Below are 21,403 nucleotides of genomic sequence, written 5' to 3'. Positions count from 1 at the left end.
TCAGGTGGTGCCCAATTTTCTCGACATAAATTATCGCAATAAGTATCGACAATTGGTTCTTCGACGTATACTTCGTGATTTCCTGAACATATTGGGGTTGGAACAAATCTTTTGTGGGGTAGTGGGGCGGCGTAGAATTGTTCTAAAAGTAATAAATTTTTGATATATATATATATATATATATATATATATATATATATAAAGTAGCAGAGAACAAAATTTTATTGAAAAAACTTTTACCTACGTCATCGAAAAAATTAAGTCAAAGAGGTGAGATTACTTAAAGAAAATTTAGTGAACAATTACTTTATTTAATTTTAAGACTTTTAACTAATTAAAATTTATATATTATTTACATCACATTTGATTAAATTTTATACGTATCTTTATACTACTTATTTTTAATGATAATTGATTTCCATTCAATTTAATTTTGTTAAAGACCAGGATGCAATGCAATATTCAGTAGATAATTATTCTTTCTAAAAATTAATATAAATTACCCTTAAAGAAGTATGATAAAATATTTTATCAAAATATAAGAACTTAATTTAATTAAATAAAAAAAATTAATCATTATTTTTTTCTCTTACCAGAAGCATTTGCGGCTCCAGAAATTAAATAAATAAAAAGAACAACCAAAAACTGCATTTTTGTTTGCACTTTTGACTTGGAACCAAAATGTACTAGCAACAAATAAAATTAGTTCACACATATAAACCATGTTTAATTTAATTTTTATATGACGACATTACTTTACTCATATGTATGGTGAAATAAAAATAAATTTTTATATCATCTTTTTTTTAAATAAATATAAACACTTGTGTTAACAAAAGAAAATTGTTGTTTTTCTCAGTTTAAAAATAAATAAATCTGTGTAAACCTTTTGAGAGAGAAAAAAGTGACGTTCAATTGAGTAAATAATTTTAATACTAACGTTTTTTTATTAATTTATGCGTATTATATTTTTAAATTAATTACTATCAAAACTAAATTTCAAATTTAATGTATATTTAACTACGCGTTCTTTCCTAAGATCCAGAAACAATGTACTAATCATTACAAAACAATAAATAAATAGTTTTAGATATTTTATAACTAGTAATTTTGAATAAAATAAGACAACATGCAAAATTGATTTAATTTTTGTTAAAGCAAATTAAGCCATTTATAAATTACAAAAAAATTGAATGAAATAATCACATTTTTGGTGAAGATTTGAATAACAGGCATATAAGTTTGGCTAAAATTTAGAAAAACTTATGCTAAAAGCAAATTTTTAATATAGAATATAGTATAGACTTACAATACTCACTATTAGTTAATATTTCTTAAATGTTTTATTGAAATCTTCATCAAAAATTTAATTACATTTCAACCTAAGTCAGGATCTCATAAATCAAAATGAAAAAATATTAGATACGAATATTTGATTTTTTATCAGTAATATAATTTCATTTATCTTTGAAAAAGGAAAGATGAAAATATTATTCCTGGAGATTTGTATTACTTTTGCAGTATGATAATAGTTATTGCTAAAACATATCAATTTTTGAATAAACTGTTTTAGTAATCATAAAGATAAATAATATGCTTAATATTATTTGATGCCAAAATTAGTAGTTTTACGGGCATAATAATATCACTGCGCATCAATAATTTAAAAAAAGAAAAGAATCATAATAATCAACGTTCAAATAATTATTAAATGATAAAGAAATTTTATTTAAAAAATATATTTCAGATTGCATAAATCATTTCTATTGATTCAACTAATAAGCCAGGACATTTTTAGAACTTTGTAATTTTATTAAATAATTTTTAGTTTGTCTTCAATCCTTACTATATTAATTCATGCATTTCAGGAGTTATAAAAATTTTCTTAAAAATCATGAATTTCAGTTATTTTCATAACACTCAAACATAGAATTGCATAAAACCAAAAGCCCACATAAATTCAAATTCAGTAACAAATATAAGTAATTATTGTTCTCAACCATTCCAATAAAAATAACAGCTTCTATAACATTTAAATTTTATTCATCTAACATTTTTCTCCATACAAAAACCAAATTTTTCTTACAAATTTGACATTTTCTTCGAATCAATCATAAACAGTTTTCTGTTTGGCGTCCCAACATTCAATATGAGTAATGCAAGGTCCTTTAGGATAACAAGTCCTACTAAATCCTGTGACACAAACACAATGACTTGGTTCAGCATCATCTGGTACTTTCCATCCTTTGACAGTTTCTTGTTCACAATAAACATCAATTTGTGGTGAATCCACATAAGTTTCGTGTTCACCCAAACATTTTGGAGGAGGCTGATGAGGAGCAGGCTGGTAAGGACCTTGTACACCTAGGTAATGGAATTTTTTTAGTTTATTAAAATTTATAAAAAATAGTGAAGTCTGGGATCAAGTAATTTGTTACTTTGAAATTAGCTATTGATCAAAGTTTAAAAAACAAACTAAAGTCTGTGCAAAATTGAAGATTTGGATGACTATTTCCACAATTTCTTTGACATTGATTATATCTAATGTAAATAATTTGAAATAGAAATTTATAATTGAGTTATTTAGCAAATTATTTGATCCTCATTATACTAAACTGTATGACAATTTTTTTTAACAGAGAATATTTTATATCATTGTACTTACCTACAACAGTTTTTGTACAAATTATTAACAAAATAACAAACACATATTTAAAATCAATCATCCTCAATTTTTTGTTCTAGCTCCTGCCAGTATCGCTAAAGGCATTTATATTAGACTTGTATTTGAAACGATATAAAAACTTTATATTTGTGGAATAAACACTTTTGTTTTCTATCCTTGTTTAAACAGATTTTTTAAAATAAACACAATATTTTCTTCAGTACGTATTTGTAAGCCGATTTACGTATTTTATCATAATTTATGAGGCTACAAATAGTAAAGATGTATCATATATAGTTATGTCAATAAAATATTCCAACAAATATAAAAAATACACTATTGCAAAAAATATTAATTTTTTTATCAATTTATATATGTACAATATAATTTTTTCATCTAATTTAATGTAGGTTCTGGTATGGTTTGAAAGTGAAATATTCCAGAAATTGTTCTCAAATTTTTGTAAACAAAACTCATAAACAAACCCACACAGTGGAAGTCTTAATATATCAATTTTACAATGATAAATAATATGTTTAATATTATTAAATAATATATTTAATATTATTTAATGCCAAAATTGGTAGTTCTACGGGCATAATCACAACACTGCTCATCAATAAATATAATTAAATAAAATAATTAATTAATAATCGAATAATTATTGAAATATAAAAATACTTTATTTATAAAAAAAAATTATTTAAATTGCCTTAATAATTGCCACTTCTAGGTCATTCCAGTCAGGACCTTTTTTAGATTTTATAATTTCAATAAAAAAGTTGATACGAGAACAATCTTTAAGTCACTCTATTTTTTTACAAAATCAACATCTTATATAAAAATTAACCCTTATAAAAATAAGTTTATGCGATATAAAATATTATCAAGTGGTTTGATCTGAATTATGAAAACTGTTATGGAATTTGTCCACACTCGTAGAAGTATATCTACTTCAATCATAAAACTAAGAATATTTTTATTAAACCCAAAGAAATTTCATTAAATTTGATACATTTTTAATCTTTTAAAAATACTAGTAAATACTCTAAAATACAAGAGCTATTACTGAGTTGAACCCATCTACATTAAAGCATTTTCTTCAAAAAAAATTTATCATCAAAAGCTAAAAAATAAAATAATTGGTATATAATCATATATAAATCATAAAGTGTAATTAATTAAAAATATTTTTGTTCACCGATTTAAAAAATCTTTGAATTAGTTTATGAGGCGAAATTGTAGCCAACAAATCTATAATAAATTCACAATAAATTATTTGATGATATAAATTATATCACTTATTATTATTATTATAGGAAGACACACATCCTAATATTTTAATTATATTTAAATGACCTGGATTTATCCTAAAATAATTAACAACAAATTTTTATTTAGTTCGTTATATATTTCTGTTAAAATCATATTTACAACAATTCAGTAAGAAAAAAAATGTCATTACCAGCTCTCCCTTTTGTACCCCTATTAGTTTCATATTTTTAATATTTTTACATTTTATATTAATAATTCCTAAGTCTAGTAGTAATTCCATTGCGGAAAATTTAAGGACAAGGCAATTCTGGAACAGGCTCTGGGCATGGGATTTCTGGAACTTCTGGGACTTCTGGTACACATGGCTCAGGTAATTCTGGAACTTCTGGTACACATGGTTCAGGTAATTCTGGAACTTCTGGTACACATGGCTCAGGTAATTCAGGAACTTCTGGAGGACATGGAAGTTCAGGAACTTCTGGAACTTCAGGTAGACATGGTTCAGGAAGTTCTGGGACTTCAGGAAGACATGGTTCGGGAAGTTCTGGGACTTCTGGCATGCATGGTTCAGGAAGTTCTGGGACTTCTGGTAGACATGGTTCAGGAAGTTCTGGAATTTCTGGCATGCATGGTTCTGGAAGTTCAGGAAGCTCAGGCATTTCAGGTAGACATGGTTCTGGGAGTTCTGGCATTTCAGGAAGACGTGGTTCTGGCAGTTCTGGTATTTCTGGCATTTCTGGCATACATGGTGGTTCAGGCATTGGCATACCGAAATTTCCGGCTAAAATTAGAATTAAAATAATACAAAAATATACAAAAAATGTTGTAATTTCATTCTACTTACGTCTTGCCAAAGCTGTGACACAAAGTGCCAAAAACACACACAATTTGAAACTGTTCATTTTCCTGTTTTTCTATTTGCCGTAAAACTGAACAACAGAATATGATAGATCACTCGTCGGTTTTCCTTTTATATTGTAAGTTATTTATTTGCAAAGCTTGGAAAAATATGGTATTTGTTACGAAAACAAGCATTTCTTCTATTTAAATATCTGCAAACTGCAGTTGCTGTTTTAGACGCTAATATTTATTCATTTCTTTCTATTTGATCATTGACCACTTTTGCAGAAATAAAATAATGAAAACAGATAATTCAAAATGTAATGTATAACAAACTTTATACCTTTATAAATAAAATGAATAGTTATTACAAAATTGTAAATCCGGGTTTTGAAACTTGTATTGAGATACTTGACTTGTAAGAAAATTGTAGTTATTTCACAGTTTTTATCAAGTAATAATTATTTTATGGACATTCAACTTTAAGGTAACAAGCACATATTTTTTTAACACTTGTAATAAAAATAATTCATTTTTGGCACATATATATAATTTGATAACAATAATTATTAAATCATAGTTCAGATACCTTCAGAACAATCTGTAAAATCAATTAAATTATTTTATGTTTCCTTAGTAATATTTTTTAAATTTTAATAGATGGATAAATAATTATTTTAAAACCATTTGAATAGTACTTTTTCTGTATTTAAATGTTATAATGTTTACACATTACGAATCATCAGTATTATATTATGAAATAATATAATCATCGACAGGTTAATGAGAAAAATATAAATTGACTATAAGCGTTACTTTGACTAAAGTCAAGTTGTATGAACTTCCCTATATGTATAAAAAATCGACTTAATGAATAAACCACTTTCTGTAGGCCTATAATATTTTCGGTTGTTTGCTAATACCAAACACCGTATAATCTTAATTTTAATTTTCAACAAAATAGTTCAATAAAAAATTATTAATGAAAAATAGTTAAACCACCTTTTGTTAAATTCTAATCACAAAGGATAGCTTTCAAAAGATATTTAAATTATTCAAATACACTCAAGATTTTTTGCAAAAAATTGTAATGAACAATGTTATACGTTTCTCTTAATTTCATAAAAAAATAATTCTTCAATTTTGCAAAACTAAGCATCGCAAGTTTTTATTAAGTTTTACCAAATAGTCTTTACATTTCTAAAATCGGTAAAGTCGATTTACAGCAAAATGTCGACGAATATTTTGGTTCACAAACATATTTATTTATTTATTTATTTATTTATTTATTTATTTACACATATTTTTTCTAATATTAGTATCGAACGATTCAAAATTACTTCAAATATCTAGCAAAGATATTAAGCAAATCAGATTTTCCGGAAAAAATAAAATTCTTTTTCAAAAAGTTGAAATTCACATAGTAAATTATAATTTGAAAAATCAATAAAGCAAATGTAATTGAAAAAAAATATATATAATTCCAAAATTGAATATATTAAATGAATTTTAAGAAATAAAAGTATTGTTATATTTGTGATAAAACTTATTTTAAAACTACTATATTATTTATATTTTTATATCACTAATAAATATTAATTTAAACTCTTATATTTGTTATTATGTATATTATTATATCAATAAAATCAAATCAATGATATAATTTTTTATGTTCCTCATTAAGGTATTTTATGCAATACTTCTAAATTAAGAATCCAATAATTTTTTACAGATAAAATAAATACAAAAGTAATACAAATAATATAATTTCATAGTCTGGTTTGATTTTTTTATTCATATTATCCAAATGAATTCGAATGGCAGTGAGACTATTTTATACATCATGCATGGCCTATAATTATTTCAATGATTAATTTTATTTTTTTGATTATTTTCAAATAAAAAATTAATACACTGTGTGGCAGATATAATAATGAAATCATGAAAAATACATATTTCTTAAGATTACAATTTAAGTCCGACAGTTTCTGTACTGATGTCTGAGTCTAAGTCATCAAAATCTACTTCATAACTTTCATGATCATAGCTAGAATGATCGTAACTAGATTTGTCATAACTTGAATGTTCATAAATATTCGAACTTGAGCTTTCACTTTTGTGAACAGTTGAACTGGAGCTCTCACTTTTATAAACATTTGAGCTAGAGCTTTCGTGCTCCTGAACATTTAAACTGGAGCTTTCACTTTCGTGGACATTAGAGCTTTCCTGAATATCTGAACTAGAACTATCACTTTCATGAATAGGTGACCCTTCGCTTTCCTGAATATTTAAACTAGAGCTCTCACTCTTGTGAACATTTGAGCTCTCGCTTTTCGGAACACCTAAATTGGAGCTATCGCTCTCTTGAACTAAACTTTCGCTGTCTTCAATATTTAAACTAGAACTTTCATTTTCGTGAATATTAGAGCTTACGGTGTCTTGAACATCTATGCTGTAGCTATCACTTTCGTGAACATTTGAGCTTTCGTCTTCCTTAGCATATAATCTAGAGCTATCACTTTCGTAGACTGATTTTTCGTTTTCCTGAACATCTGAACTTGAGCTTTCACTTTCGTAAACATTCGAGCTATCGCTTATCCGTACACCTAGAGTGGAACTGTCACTTTGCTGAACACTTGAGCTTTCGCTTTCATGAACATTTAAACTGGAACTGTCGCTTTCATAAACATTTGAGCTTTCTTTTCCTTCACTAGCAGTTTTGTGAATATCTACACTTGAGATGTCACTATCAGTGACATGCATATTTTTCTGATTATTATCATTCATATGTATGTTCACATTCTTGTTGTCGTGTTCTTGAACATCTAATTCATAACTATTGTGTTCATGTTCAGTTTTGACTACAGTTTGATCACAGTCGTTTATTTCAATAGTAGTGACGTCGTTTGTGTCAACTTCGTGGCTTCCATGTTTGTGACTTCCATGGCTATGACCATTATTTCCGTGACCGCCGCTATTGACTTCAAGGTTTTCATGTTCGTGACTTCCATGCCCATGGCCATTATTTCCGTGACCGCCAACGTTTACTTCATGGCTTCCATGTTCGTGGCTTTCATGACCATGACCATTATTTCCGTGATTGCCACCGTTGACTTCATGGCTTCCATGTTCGTGACTTCCATGACCATGACCATTATTTCCGTGACCGCCACCGTTCACTTCATGGCTTCCATGTCCGTGACTTCCATGACCATGACCATTATTTCCGTGACCGTCACCGCTCACTTCATGGCTTCCATGTTCGTGACTTCCATGACCATGACCATTATCCCCGTGACCGCCAATATTCACTTCGTGGCTTCCATGTTCGTGACTTCCATGTCCATGACCATTATTTCCGTGACCGCCGCCATTCACTTCGTGGCTTTCATGTTCGTGACTTCCATGTTCATGACCGTTATTTCCGTGACCGCCACCATTGACTTCATGGCTTCCATGTTCATGACTTCCATGACCATGACCATTATTTTCGTGACCGCCAATATTCACTTCATGGCTTCCAAGTTCGTGGCTTCCATGACCGTGACCATTATTTCCATGACCGCCAACGTTCACTTCATGGCTTCCATGTCCGTGACTTCCATGACCATGACCATTATTTCCGTGACCGTCACCGCTCACTTCATGGCTTCCATGTTCGTGACTTCCATGACCATGACCATTATCCCCGTGACCGCCAATATTCACTTCGTGGCTTCCATGTTCGTGACTTCCATGTCCATGACCATTATTTCCGTGACCGCCGCCATTCACTTCGTGGCTTCCATGTTCGTGACTTCCATGTTCATGACCGTTATTTCCGTGACCGCCACCATTGACTTCATGGCTTCCATGTTCATGACTTCCATGACCATGACCATTATTTTCGTGACCGCCAATATTCACTTCATGGCTTCCAAGTTCGTGGCTTCCATGACCGTGACCATTATTTCCATGACCGCCAACGTTCACTTCATGGCTTCCATGTTCGTGACTTCCATGACCATGACCACTATTTCCGTGACCGCCACTGTTCACTTCATGGCTTCCATGTTCGTGACTTCCATGTCCATGACCATTATTTCCGTGACCGCCGCCATTCACTTCGTGGCTTCCATGTTCGTGACTTCCATGTCCATGACCATTATTTCCGTGACCGCCACCATTGACTTCATGGCTTCCATGTTCGTGACTTCCATGTCCATGACCATTATTTCCGTGACCGCCGCCATTCACTTCGTGGCTTCCATGTTCGTGACTTCCATGACCATGACCATTATTTCCGTGACCGCCACCATTGACTTCATGGCTTCCATGTTCGTGACTTCCATGTCCATGACCATTATTTCCGTGACCGCCGCCATTCACTTCATGGCTTCCATGTTCGTGACTTCCATGACCATGACCACTATTTCCGTGACCGCCGCCATTCACTTCGTGGCTTCCATGTTCGTGACTTCCATGTCCATGACCATTATTTCCGTGACCGCCGCCATTCACTTCGTGGCTTCCATGTTCGTGACTTCCATGACCATGACCATTATTTCCGTGACCGCCACCATTGACTTCATGGCTTCCATGTTCGTGACTTCCATGTCCATGACCATTATTTCCGTGACCGCCGCCATTCACTTCGTGGCTTCCATGTTCGTGACTTCCATGACCATGACCATTATTTCCGTGACCGCCACCGTTCACTTCATGGCTTCCATGTTTGTGACTTCCATGACCATGACCATTATTTCCGTGACCGCCACCATTGACTTCATGGCTTCCATGTTCGTGACTTCCATGTCCATGACCATTATTTCCGTGACCGCCGCCATTCACTTCGTGGCTTCCATGTTCGTGGCTTCCATGACCATGACCGTTATTTCCGTGACCGCTACCGTTCACTTCGTGGCTTCCATGACCATGACCATTATTTCCGTGACCGCCACCATTCACTTCATGGCTCCCATGTTTGTAGCTTCCATGACTATGACCATTATTTCCGTGACCGCCACCGTTCACTTCGTGGCTTCCATGACCATGTCCATTATTTCCGTGACCGCCACCGTTGACTTCATGGCTTCCATGTTCGTGACTTCCATGACCATGACCATTATTTCCGTGACCGCCACCGTTCACTTCATGGCTTCCATGTTTGTGACTTCCATGACCATGACCATTATTTCCGTGACCGCCACCATTGACTTCATGGCTTCCATGTTCGTGACTTCCATGACCATGACCATTATTTCCGTGACCGCCACCGTTCACTTCGTGGCTTCCATGACCATGACCATTATTTCCGTGACCGCCACCGTTGACTTCATGGCTTCCATGTTCGTGACTTCCATGACCATGACCATTATTTCCGTGACCGCCACCGTTCACTTCGTGGCTTCCATGACCATGACCATTATTTCCGTGACCGCCACCGTTGACTTCATGGCTTCCATGTTCGTGACTTCCATGTCCATGACCATTATTTCCGTGACCGCCGCCATTCACTTCGTGGCTTCCATGTTCGTGGCTTCCATGACCATGACCGTTATTTCCGTGACCGCTACCGTTCACTTCGTGGCTTCCATGACCATGACCATTATTTCCGTGACCGCCACCGTTCACTTCGTGGCTTCCATGACCATGACCATTATTTCCGTGACCGCCACCGTTGACTTCATGGCTTCCATGTTCGTGACTTCCATGACCATGACCATTATTTCCGTGACCGCCACCGTTCACTTCATGGCTTCCATGTTCGTGACTACTATGACTGTGGCTTTCCTGACCAAGACTTTCATGACTGTGGCTTAAATGATCATGACTTCCGCCACTTTGACCACTTGAAATGATATCATGGCTTTCGTGTGCACTGCTTTCAGATACTACTTCATGACCACCATCGTCAATTTCATAACTTTCATGTACAGAATATTCGTAAGTAGTTACAGTGACAACATCATTATCAATGTCATCAAGAACAGCTGCAACAATAAATTAAGGGATTGATATTCAAAATCAAAAAACATTTTTATCAACTTAATAATGAAGCAAATAATAAATATAAAATATATGAAGATCTATTATAAATTTGAACTTTAATTTTTTTTTAAATATTACTGAACTAGAAACTATTTTTCTTATTTTGTAATTATTATATATGTTCAGAAAATAATTCAATCTTACATAAACACATTTTATATTTTTTTGCAAAAAATTAAATCGATCAATTGTTAACTTACGTAAAGCCAATATCGTGGTGCATAAAGCCAAAAATATAAGTGTTTTAAAGTTAATCATTTTTTGCGAATATTCCGGTTTAAATTTAAAAATATAATGAAATAAGCCGCGCTAAGAACTTCGGTTTTATATATGCGTTCAAACAATATTAATTTAATTACAGATAATTAATCAGTGTGCATCTAAAAATCTGTTCATTATTTAATTAAAATATTTGTATTTATTCAATACAATAATTATTTTATTTAAAATCCGATTTAGGCAAATATATATAAGAGCACTTTATTTATTTTGTATTCTCAAGGTTAATAATAATTTACAGAGCTATTGCAAAATTAATCATTTTAGTTTAAATTGTTAATAATAAAAATCAAACGCACACATTTATCCCAATAAGATATGGATAATTATATATACAAAAAATATTTGAAATTTTTACAAAGGTACATACAAGTCTACTGTTTTTCATTGTCAGAAGCATGAATTATTTCTAAAATATTATTATTAATTTTAAATGAGCAAAATTAAAATAGAAATATCTTACGGAGATGTTTTCCAAATGAATTGTTGAAAATTTCCAATTCAAATAGAGTTATGAAGTCATGAACTAGGTTCCAAAAATTAATTATTAATTTATAAGAATAAAAATGGTATAATGACGGATAATGATTTACAAAATCTTCAAAAAATTTTAAATTTTATTTTTTAACAAAATTTGCAAGAATTTGATTGGTTTTTACTAAGTTAGAATTCTAGTTTATTGATAACTTCAATTAGAAATTAAAAAGTTTCGGATTTGCCTTGTCATATATAATGCAATATATCAATATGATAAAGATCATTTTGTAATAAAGTAAATAACGTCAAAGACATTATTTAAAAAATTAAAATAAAAATTCTTATTTCTCAATGATAGGTGTACAAAATAATTTTCATTTGTATTGAATTTAAAGTTTAACTTTAAATCAAAACTCTGAGATCGGGATTTATTTTTGATAAATTTTATATTTGAAATTAATTCAAGATATAATAAAATACCACTCAAAACTTGAACTTAATATATAATTCTTCAAATTGATTTTTAATAGGAATTAATCTAGTTTCAAATAAAAAATTTGGTGTGGAAATATTAATTTTATTAATACCATTATATCTGAATTAATTAATATAACAAAAATCGAATAGATTTGTTATTGCAATGCGTTGCAACTAATATTGATCTTTGTGAAAGTTGAAAAAAGTACAAAAGTTTGTTTAATTGTTGTAATAAATCATCATCATCATCTATTTTTGCAATAATTGTATTAAATTATTCTAACTATGCAGTTATATTTAAAACGTAGTTTAGAAAAATTCAAGTAATATTAACATAACATTTTTAAAATCTGTATTGATAATAAAATGTTTCAAAGTTAATAGAGGTAATTAAAATCATATAGTAAAATATTGATATATTACTCAGAAATTCTATTTTTTAATGTTCTGCTATATAAGTAGAACAGTGTGTAAAACTAGTGCTAAAATATTTTATACATAAACTAAAATGATGATTTTTTCATAATATATTCTACACAATTTGAAGTTCATAAAAAATATTGCCTTAATAATATGTTTTATTTTAAGTTAACTAAATAAAAAAAAATTTAATTTGTGAAGATTCCACATAGAAATTTTTCTAATTAAAAGTTTTATATGAAAATAGAAATTTATATTCTATATTTTTTCAATATTCAATTTTTTCAATTTCAAAATCCAATATTTTAAAGCAGTGCGCTGAAGAGTACCAAAAAGCTACATTTTCAGAGACTAATAATTTTTAAAACAATTAAATAACTGTCAGTTTTTTTAGATTAAACATCGTCAATCAGTTTTTTTTTCAGGATAATCATCGATAAAATGATTATGAACAAATCAAAGACTTATAATCTCTTGATATTTTATTCTGAGTTAGTACATAAGGTAATGAAAACCTTTAAATAAATTAATAAATTACAAAAAAACAATAAAAATATAGCATGCAAATATAGATCCTCCAAGTTGACATCAAACAGTCCAATTAAGTTTCCAGAATAACTTAGCAGTCTGGTACTGGTGGTTCTGGCAAGCATGGAGGCTCAATTACTGGAGGTTCTGGCAAGCATGGAGGCTCAACTACTGGAGGTTCAGGCATACAAGGTACATCAGGAACTTCCATGCTGTGTTCATGACTGCCACTTTCATGACTATGATGTTCATGACTGCCACTTTCATGGCTATGATGTTCATGACTGCCACTTTCATGACTATGATGTTCATGGCTACCACTTTCGTGGCTGTTGTCTTCTGGGCATGGTGGTTCTGGCATAGGAAGATTGGCTAGGAAGTAATTGATATTTTAATTACTACTTAATCCAATAAATCTGGTTGATCCTCAGATAGACAAAGACACTTTTCAAGGCATTGGTATAATTAAATTTCAAAGCAAAATTTTAGGTAAATCATATTTGTTTGTATAAAATTTGTTGAAAGCATTTTCACGAAAGAAATGTACACTAGTCTTGATGAAATTTAGTGAGTTAAAATATAAAAAAAAATATTTTATAAAATAAAATATTTAGTTATTTATAATTAATATTAATTATCATTTTACTTACGTCTAGCCACAGCCATAGCACAAAGTGCGAAGAGTACACAAATAGTAAAAGTTTTCATTTTGTTCAATGATTTCTTGAATCTCTAACAACTGAATATAATTTTGAACTAATTTTCAGCATGTTATATACCTTTTTTTTCTATTTGAACTGATAAAATTAATATTTGCTTCATAAATACTAATTTGTCTATGCACATTAAAAAGTCTGTTCAGATTAATTCAAATATTTGCATTAATTTTTTGCATGTTGCATTTTCGAAGTGTATTGACATATAAAATAGCAAGAATAAACGCGCTAAAAATTTCGTAGTATTTTTATTTCGAAGTATTTTTTTATTTTTGAATAAATAAAAACATGGGGTTTTGGACAATTTTTTTTTTGTGTAAAAGTTTTGAAAGTGTTGGATTTAATTTAGGAAAAATAATAACAATATTTCTTTTATCAAATATCAAATTCAATATCAGATTAATATTAGATCATAGTCTAAAAAGAATCTTTCAAGAACACAATGGGAGCTTCAATAAAAATCCTAGCTCAACAAAGAACTTAAGTTAACACTTCTTAGCACATCAAATTAATAACTAGTTGAAAGTGGCATTTAGCTTTAAAGCAAATTGCATGAACTTATCGAAATGTGTAAGAATTGACTTAATCAACTAAAATTGAGATTTAGATATTAAGATAAAAATTTCAACTATATATTTCGAAAATACAGTTATCGCTTTCAATTAAATCTTAATATTGCGATTTGGAATAGAATTTTTTAAAACACATTTAATTATATTGCACAGACACATGCTTGTATACCCTAAAATAGTAGCTTATCATTTTAAATTTTAATGAACTGATAGTGTTTTACTCATCACATCACAAAAGCTACTTTTGACACAAATGACTATAATATTTTTTCAAACTTTGATGAATTTTTAACATTAAACTATTTGTCATAGGGCTGTAATATTTTAGTATGTTGTATAAGACCATGATATCTATTACCAAAAAATGTTCATAAAATAATCTCGGTAAATTTTTACCTCAACATGATCAGTATCATTTCCAACCAATAACTTTCGAAAAGTTTTTTATTTTTGAAAATCGATTCAGAATTGAGGACTAAAACGTGGATGAAAATTTTTTCACTTTTCTTCTATTTACAGAAAAATGATTCAGCCAATCGTCGCACGAAACGATAATTCACATCGAAATACATTGATTGGCTTTAAAGTTTCTGAAATCGGTTCAGGATTATTTGAAAAAAACGATAATAATTTTTGGAAACGTTGACAAATTTTTAAAACTAATCGATTTTTCTCGGGGCGGTGATAATTTAGTATGATCTATAAGACTATGGTATCTACCATAAAAATCATAAAAATCGTCAAAAAAAAATTATTACAAGAAAACGGCCCGGCCGGTCTTTACCAAAAACTAATCAGCACGGCTAATCTTTCGAACGGCTTTTGAATTTTCAAAATCGTGTCAAAATTGCGGGCTAAAACGTAGACGAAATTTTTATCACTTCACTGCGAATTACAAAGAAACGGCTTGGCCGGTCGTCACACAAAACTGACAAACAATAGTCCTCGTCGAGTTGCATCGAATGGCTTTTAAATTTTTGAAATCGGTCCGGCCGTTTTTGAGAAAACGTCGAAGTTAATTAAACTACAATTATCATATAACATATTTTATTTCACAAATAATACTGTTTTTACATCTACAAAATAATGAAACAATAAATAAATCAATACTATTCAAATTTTGGCAAAACAAAAATTTTGCTTATACATATTGCATACTGACAACAACCATGAGAGAGCTGAACAAACTTTTAATAAAACCATCTTTTAATAAATTTTTCCGATACGGAACTTTCCTAATACTCATCATCATCATCGTGACCATGTTTGTCATGGTGATCGTACTTGTCGTGATGATCATACTTGTGATGATCATCATCGTGATGATCATCGTGATCGTAATGGTGATCATGATGATCATGTTTATCATAATCGTGGTGATCGTGTTTGTCGTAATCATGGTGATCATGGTGATCATGTTTATCGTAATCATGATGATCATGTTTATCATAATTGTGATGGTCGTGATGATGATCATAATCGTGGTGTTCGTGTTTGTGGTAGTCATGATGATCATCGTGATCATCGTCATCATCATCATCGTCATCATCGTGGTGATGATCGTGGTGATAGTCATGCTTGTCGTGGTCGTAATGTTTATGGTGGTCGTATACTTTAGGTTCAGGTTTTCCTACAAGTTTATGTTCACCACCAATTTCACCACCGCCTATTTGTCCTAACCCTCCTTCACTACCTTGCTGAGATTTGTCTTCACCAATACTGCCAGATTCCAATCCACCACCCAATTGTGATCCTAATCCACCGTCCAGATGAGATCCTCCTAATCCAACATTTTCTTCGGTAATTTGGCCACCGCCTAATTGAAGACCTTGATCACCGCCACTAGGTTGACTTTGGCCAAAACCTTGTGCACCACCCTCGTCTTGAGGGTTTTGACCAAGACCAAGTCCAACATCTTGTTGCAATTCTTTGCCACCAACTTGGCCTTGTTCTAATCCAATTTGTTGTCCACCAAGTTGTTCTTGGTTTCCGTCATTTTGTTGGAAAATGTCTTTGATTGCACTGTCAACGGCTGAGTTGGAATTATCTTGCTGTGCCAATGCTAAAATAAAGATTAAATGGTATAAAAAATAAAAAAATAATTTAATTAGAGTAAAGGGATTTGGATGGAGTAGAAAAAAAAATCCATATAGGGTAGCAAAATAAAATCAAAAACTATTAGTAGTAAGTATTACGGGTTGAATATTTTTAAATGCTAATTTTATTTTAGAATTGCAAAGTTCCAGAATATTTTTTTATTTGAAATTTTATAACTTATGGTTAGATAAATTATTATTATATTTCGTAGTTTGATAAAAATTATTCTGAAAATTCATCACAAAGTCACAAAAGTTTTTGTACGAAAAAGCACAATTGACTTTGTACAAATTATATTTTAAAAATATAAGGAGTATGTTAAAAATTACGTTGAAATTATTTTATTTAAAAAATGTGACATACAGAAATATTAATAAACTTTATAGTTATACTTTTCGTAGAAATTTAGAAAATTAAATCAAGAATTAGTAGTAAGGATTAAGGGTTGCAAATTTTTAAAAGCTAATTTTATTTCAGAGTCCAGAGCACCAGAATATTTTTATATTGTTAATAGCATATTTATAGTTACAAAAGTATTTGTTCAAAAAACCACAAGTGACTTTAAACCAAAAATTAAACTGTAAATGAAATAGATGATGTAAAAATATTTAAAGTTCAGTTAGAAATTCAGTTCAGATTCTTTTATTTAAGAAAATAAATTTGAGTGATATTTAAAGATATTAACAAATTTTTGAATCATACTTTTTATTGAGAGTTATTTTTCATTACGTTTTGTTAAGAGAAGTTAGGTTATTTTGTAAATGTACAATTTTGTATTGTACAAATGTACAACAGATTTTTCAAAAATAAAATCATGAGTTGGAGTAATTGTTTTAAATTTGAAATTATTAGAAATCTGAAAAAATTATAAGTCCTTAGTTAAATGTATCTAGCACAAAATATCAAATAAAAATAATTTATTTAAAGATTGGTTCAAAATGGACTAATATAGACCAAAATTGTTATATTATATATTTTATACGTAATTGCACTTTTAAAAATTATTCTATGATCGCGATCTAAATTTTATTTAGATATCTAGAATTTAAAAAAATCGCCTAATTAAAATATTGACTAATTAACAAACCAAGAAACGATATATATAAATTTAAGAAAATAATAATTAACAAATTAGGAAAGCTGGTAAATATAAATAAGGAAAATATAACATTTATCTTGATAAATTATGAGATAAATCGTTTATTTTGATGATTTGTGAGAAAATTAAACATAACTTTTAGACACGTGTTAAAATTATTTTACAAATATTAAGATAAATTTTTAAATAAGGAATTTTGGATATCTGAAAAGATACCTAAATAATATTAACAAAAAATTAAATTTCATTATAAATAGCGTATGATTAATACATTCTGATACAATATGAGACTGATTTTTGGATTTAGTATTAATATTTTTTTAATGGTTTTAAAATTTTATACTACTGTTGAAAATAAATCTCTATTTGATATAAAAAAGTGCAGTTCAAGCACAACTTTTAGAAAAATGTAAAATTTATTTTAAAAATATAAATATGATCTAACAGGAGATTTATGGATATCTGAAAGGATATCTAAATAATATTAACAAAAATTCAAGTTTCATGTTTAATAGTATGCTTAATTTATTTTGATAAAACATGAGACTGATTTTGGATTTAGGTTTAATATTTTTTATGGTTTTTAAATTTTATATTAGTTTAGGAAATTAATTACTAATTGATATAGAAAAGTACTACTTAAGCACAACTTTTAGGAACTGCTTAAATAATTTAAATATAGTAATGCCTAAATAATATTACCAAAAATTATTTATTTCAATATTATAAGTGAACTTTAGAATTAAAAGATTAGAATTTAAAGGTTAGAATTAAAAATTAAAATCTGAATCATTTTCAATATGCTACATAGAAAAGTTAAAATAAAAAACAAATATTTTTCAAATTTTGAAATAAAAAAAAATTTGCTTTCGCCAAAATTTAATTTTATTGTAACACTGACAACAAACATATTTTTTTTAAAAATAGGATGCTCTGTTTCCACAAAATCCTTAATTTTTAGCATTTTTTGCTCTGTACTCCCAAACAATGTTAATAGTATGTTTAATTTATTTTGAAATGAAAATGAAAGTGATTTTTGGATTAAGGATTAATATTTTTGTAATTGTTTTAAACCAATTTAGAAAATGAATTTATATTTGGTATGAAAAAGTGCTGTTTGAACACATCTTTCCAAAACATGTTAAAATTTATTTTAAAAATATTAGGATGAACTCCTAGATTTTTTTATACCTGAAAGGATATCTTGAATTTCAATGTTAATAGTATGAATGAAATGAAGGAGTGGAATAAAAAACTTCTAGATTTAGGCAAGAAGGTTTTCAAAATAGATGTATAAAAATATTGAATATAAATAAATAAAATAATACTTACGTATAGCAGCAGTCAAAGCACACAGTCCAAAAAAGACACAAATTAACAAACTCTTCATTTTTCTTTGAATATATAAAATTTTATCCCAACCAAAAACAAACAACTAAAAATCCTGGTGTCTATAAACAATTTTTTACTCTATGTTGTCTCCAACGACATCAATTTAAATGTGTCTATTAAAAGTCGGGCCACTTCTGTTTATATTCTCCCAACGGTTCTGTTTATGAAATACAAAAATTCTGAAAAATAAACGATATTTTACAACTATATATAGAGATACCGCGAATTGCGTTCGTCTTTTTCAATGACAAATAGTATGGGCTGAGATGGGATGGAATTATCAGAAGAAACCAGTTTCCCTCCTTTTGCAGACGGTTGAAGTTAAAAAAATATATATTTTATGTTAATGGTTCACCTGTGCGTCATACGATCTTTAGGTGTCCCATGTTACTGTAATAATAAATGGTGGCTTAGTTCACATGTAAAAGATAGATAATATGTATGAAATTTAGAGCCCAAATCTCAGATAAAATAGAAATGCTATGTTCGGGTCTATCTTCGTATGAGTTGCTGAGAATAAACTAAAATTTGTGTGCCATCAGGCGATTCAGATAAGTAGTCTAATTTCACGTATGTGCTAACAATGAGATATTTTTATCAACTAAACCAAAAAGCATAGTTTTGATTTTGAGTATCGGCTCGAGCACTAACAATACTCAAATGTCAAGATAGTATTTTTGATTTTTCATATATACTATATATATGAATACAATAATAGGCTCATAATCGACAGTTTTTTAACAGTTTATTAACTTCCCGAAGGAGAACTTTCTTTTCATAAAGAAATCCGATTTGCTAACTTTATGTTTTTTCGGCGTTTCAAGCCATTCTGAACCGATTTCAAAAATTTATAAGCCATTCGATGCATCTCGATCAGGACTATTAATTGTCAGTTTTGTGCGACGATCGGCCAAGCCGTTTCTTTATAAATCGCAGAAAAGTGAAAAATTTGTCGTCCACGTTTTATCCCACTGAATCGATTTTGAAAATTCAAAAACTATTCGTAATATATTGATTGGGAAAGATACATTTTCGTTTTCTTGTAATAAAGTGTTAAAAAAAAAATTCGACGTTTTTTTTTTTTGATGGTAGATACCATAGTCTTATAGATCAGGGGTCGGCAACCTGATTGCCGTTAAGGGCGCAAAACTAAATCTGAAACTTACCGAGGGCGCATCGGTATGAAAAAAAAAGATTTTTCATAACTTTATTATAAGTATGTGTGTGTGTATATATATATACATATATATCTTAGTATAATAAAATTCAGTACATCGAAGAGTGTGATTTAATAATACTTAATTATATACATATAATTTAGTGTGAAACTTGTGTGTCCGTATTTTCAGCTATTTTTTATAATCAGGAATATAATTAGAGTACCCTGTCCGCAAACAGTTATCTAAAAGTGTGTCATTTAACTTTGTACGGCATTTTGATTTCAAATATTTCATATTTGAAAACAAAGACTCGCAATTGTATGTTATTGCACAGTATGAGTAAATTTTTAGCGCACATTTCCTTAAAATAGGTACTTATTTTCATCGACTAAATTCCGAAACATTTTATCATTACTATGTGCTTTTAAAATATCATTTTGCAAGTTTATTATTTCTAACTCCACGTCTTCGATATTACTAATTTCGAAATACACTGAAACACTTTGCAGAAGATCATCTTCGGCAACTTTGAATGGGTTTTGTAATAAAATCCTAGAACGGGTTCTAGTGCTGCGAAAATTTTGAAATCTTGAGCAAAACTCTTCTGCCAATTTGTCTATAACTTCTAAATATGATGTAGTAGTAAAATTTTCTATATTTATTTTTAGACTTTCAATAATATGCCTTATATTTGGAAAATGTGAAATTGATTTTTGCTAAGGTTATCATACATTTACATTAACCGAGGGCGCATCTAAAGTTGATCGGGGGCGCCATGGCGCCCGCGGGCGCCGCGTTGCCGACCTCTGTTATAGATCATACTAAAACATATGGCTCTACAACAAGTCGTTTAATTTTAAAAATTCATCAAAGTTTGAGAAAATGAGTAACGTTTGACGTTTGTTAAAATTAAAATTAGATTAGATTAGAGATTAGAACGAAATTAGTACGATATTCAACAATATTCAACGAGATTCAAACGAGATTCAACTAGATCCAATGAGATTCAACCAGATTCAACGATATTCGAGCGAGATTCGAATAAGATTCAACTAGATCCAATGAAACTCGATGAGATTCAACGTGATTCAACGAGATTTAACTAGATTCATTGAGATTCAATAAAATTAGAACGACATTAGAACGATATTCGAACTATATTCAACAATATTCAAACGAGATTCAACTAGATCCAATACGATTCCACGATATTCAACGAGATTCAACAATATTCAACGAGATTAGAACGAGATTCAACAATATTCAACGAGATTGAACGAGATTCAAATGAGATTCAACTAGAATCAATTAGATTTAATGATATTTGGAGAGATTCAATGAGATTCAACATGATACAACGAAATTCAACGTAAATC

General features: G+C 29.7%; 3 protein-coding genes across 3 annotated transcripts; all 3 read right to left on the bottom strand.

The window, feature by feature from the left end:
- Positions 1 to 4,230: 4,230 nt before the first annotated feature.
- LOC113386657 (protein PELPK1-like) lies at positions 4,231 to 4,842 on the bottom strand. The gene is made up of 2 exons (XM_026624422.1): positions 4,785 to 4,842; positions 4,231 to 4,721 (listed from the first exon to the last, which is right to left on the bottom strand). The coding sequence occupies exons 1-2, from the start codon at positions 4,840 to 4,842 to the stop codon at positions 4,231 to 4,233; spliced, it is 549 nt and encodes a 182-aa protein (XP_026480207.1).
- Positions 4,843 to 6,745: 1,903 nt separating this feature from the next.
- On the bottom strand, positions 6,746 to 11,068 carry LOC113386656 (hornerin-like). The gene is made up of 2 exons (XM_026624421.1): positions 11,011 to 11,068; positions 6,746 to 10,752 (listed from the first exon to the last, which is right to left on the bottom strand). Exons 1-2 carry the CDS (start codon positions 11,066 to 11,068, stop codon positions 6,746 to 6,748), a joined length of 4,065 nt encoding a protein of 1,354 aa, XP_026480206.1.
- A 4,446-nt stretch (positions 11,069 to 15,514) lies between these two features.
- Positions 15,515 to 18,900, bottom strand: LOC113386655 (probable zinc transporter protein DDB_G0282067). The gene is made up of 2 exons (XM_026624419.1): positions 18,808 to 18,900; positions 15,515 to 16,341 (listed from the first exon to the last, which is right to left on the bottom strand). The coding sequence occupies exons 1-2, from the start codon at positions 18,863 to 18,865 to the stop codon at positions 15,515 to 15,517; spliced, it is 885 nt and encodes a 294-aa protein (XP_026480204.1). The 5' UTR covers positions 18,866 to 18,900.
- Between the last annotated feature and the right edge of the window lie 2,503 nt (positions 18,901 to 21,403).

This window comes from Ctenocephalides felis, unplaced genomic scaffold, assembly GCF_003426905.1.
Source record: "Ctenocephalides felis isolate EL2017-DRISC unplaced genomic scaffold, ASM342690v1 CF-g0.4_SCAFFOLD_03571, whole genome shotgun sequence".
Taxonomy (NCBI): Eukaryota; Metazoa; Arthropoda; class Insecta; order Siphonaptera; family Pulicidae; genus Ctenocephalides; species Ctenocephalides felis.
The sequence above is the reverse complement of the archived record's forward strand: the minus strand, read 5'-3'. Positions and strand labels throughout refer to the sequence as shown.

Excerpts from the sequence above, each read along its gene's own strand:
- LOC113386657 (XM_026624422.1), bottom strand. The coding sequence starts at position 4,842 with ATGAACAGTTTCAAATTGTGTGTGTTTTTGGCACTTTGTGTCACAGCT. Across the intron at positions 4,722-4,784 it reads TGTCACAGCTTTGGCAAGAC|CCGGAAATTTCGGTATGCCA; the intron begins GTAAGTAGAATG and ends TTCTAATTTTAG.
- LOC113386656 (XM_026624421.1), bottom strand. The coding sequence starts at position 11,068 with ATGATTAACTTTAAAACACTTATATTTTTGGCTTTATGCACCACGATA. Across the intron at positions 10,753-11,010 it reads CACCACGATATTGGCTTTAC|CTGTTCTTGATGACATTGAT; the intron begins GTAAGTTAACAA and ends TTATTGTTGCAG.
- LOC113386655 (XM_026624419.1), bottom strand. The coding sequence starts at position 18,865 with ATGAAGAGTTTGTTAATTTGTGTCTTTTTTGGACTGTGTGCTTTGACT. Across the intron at positions 16,342-18,807 it reads TGCTTTGACTGCTGCTATAC|CATTGGCACAGCAAGATAAT; the intron begins GTAAGTATTATT and ends TCTTTATTTTAG.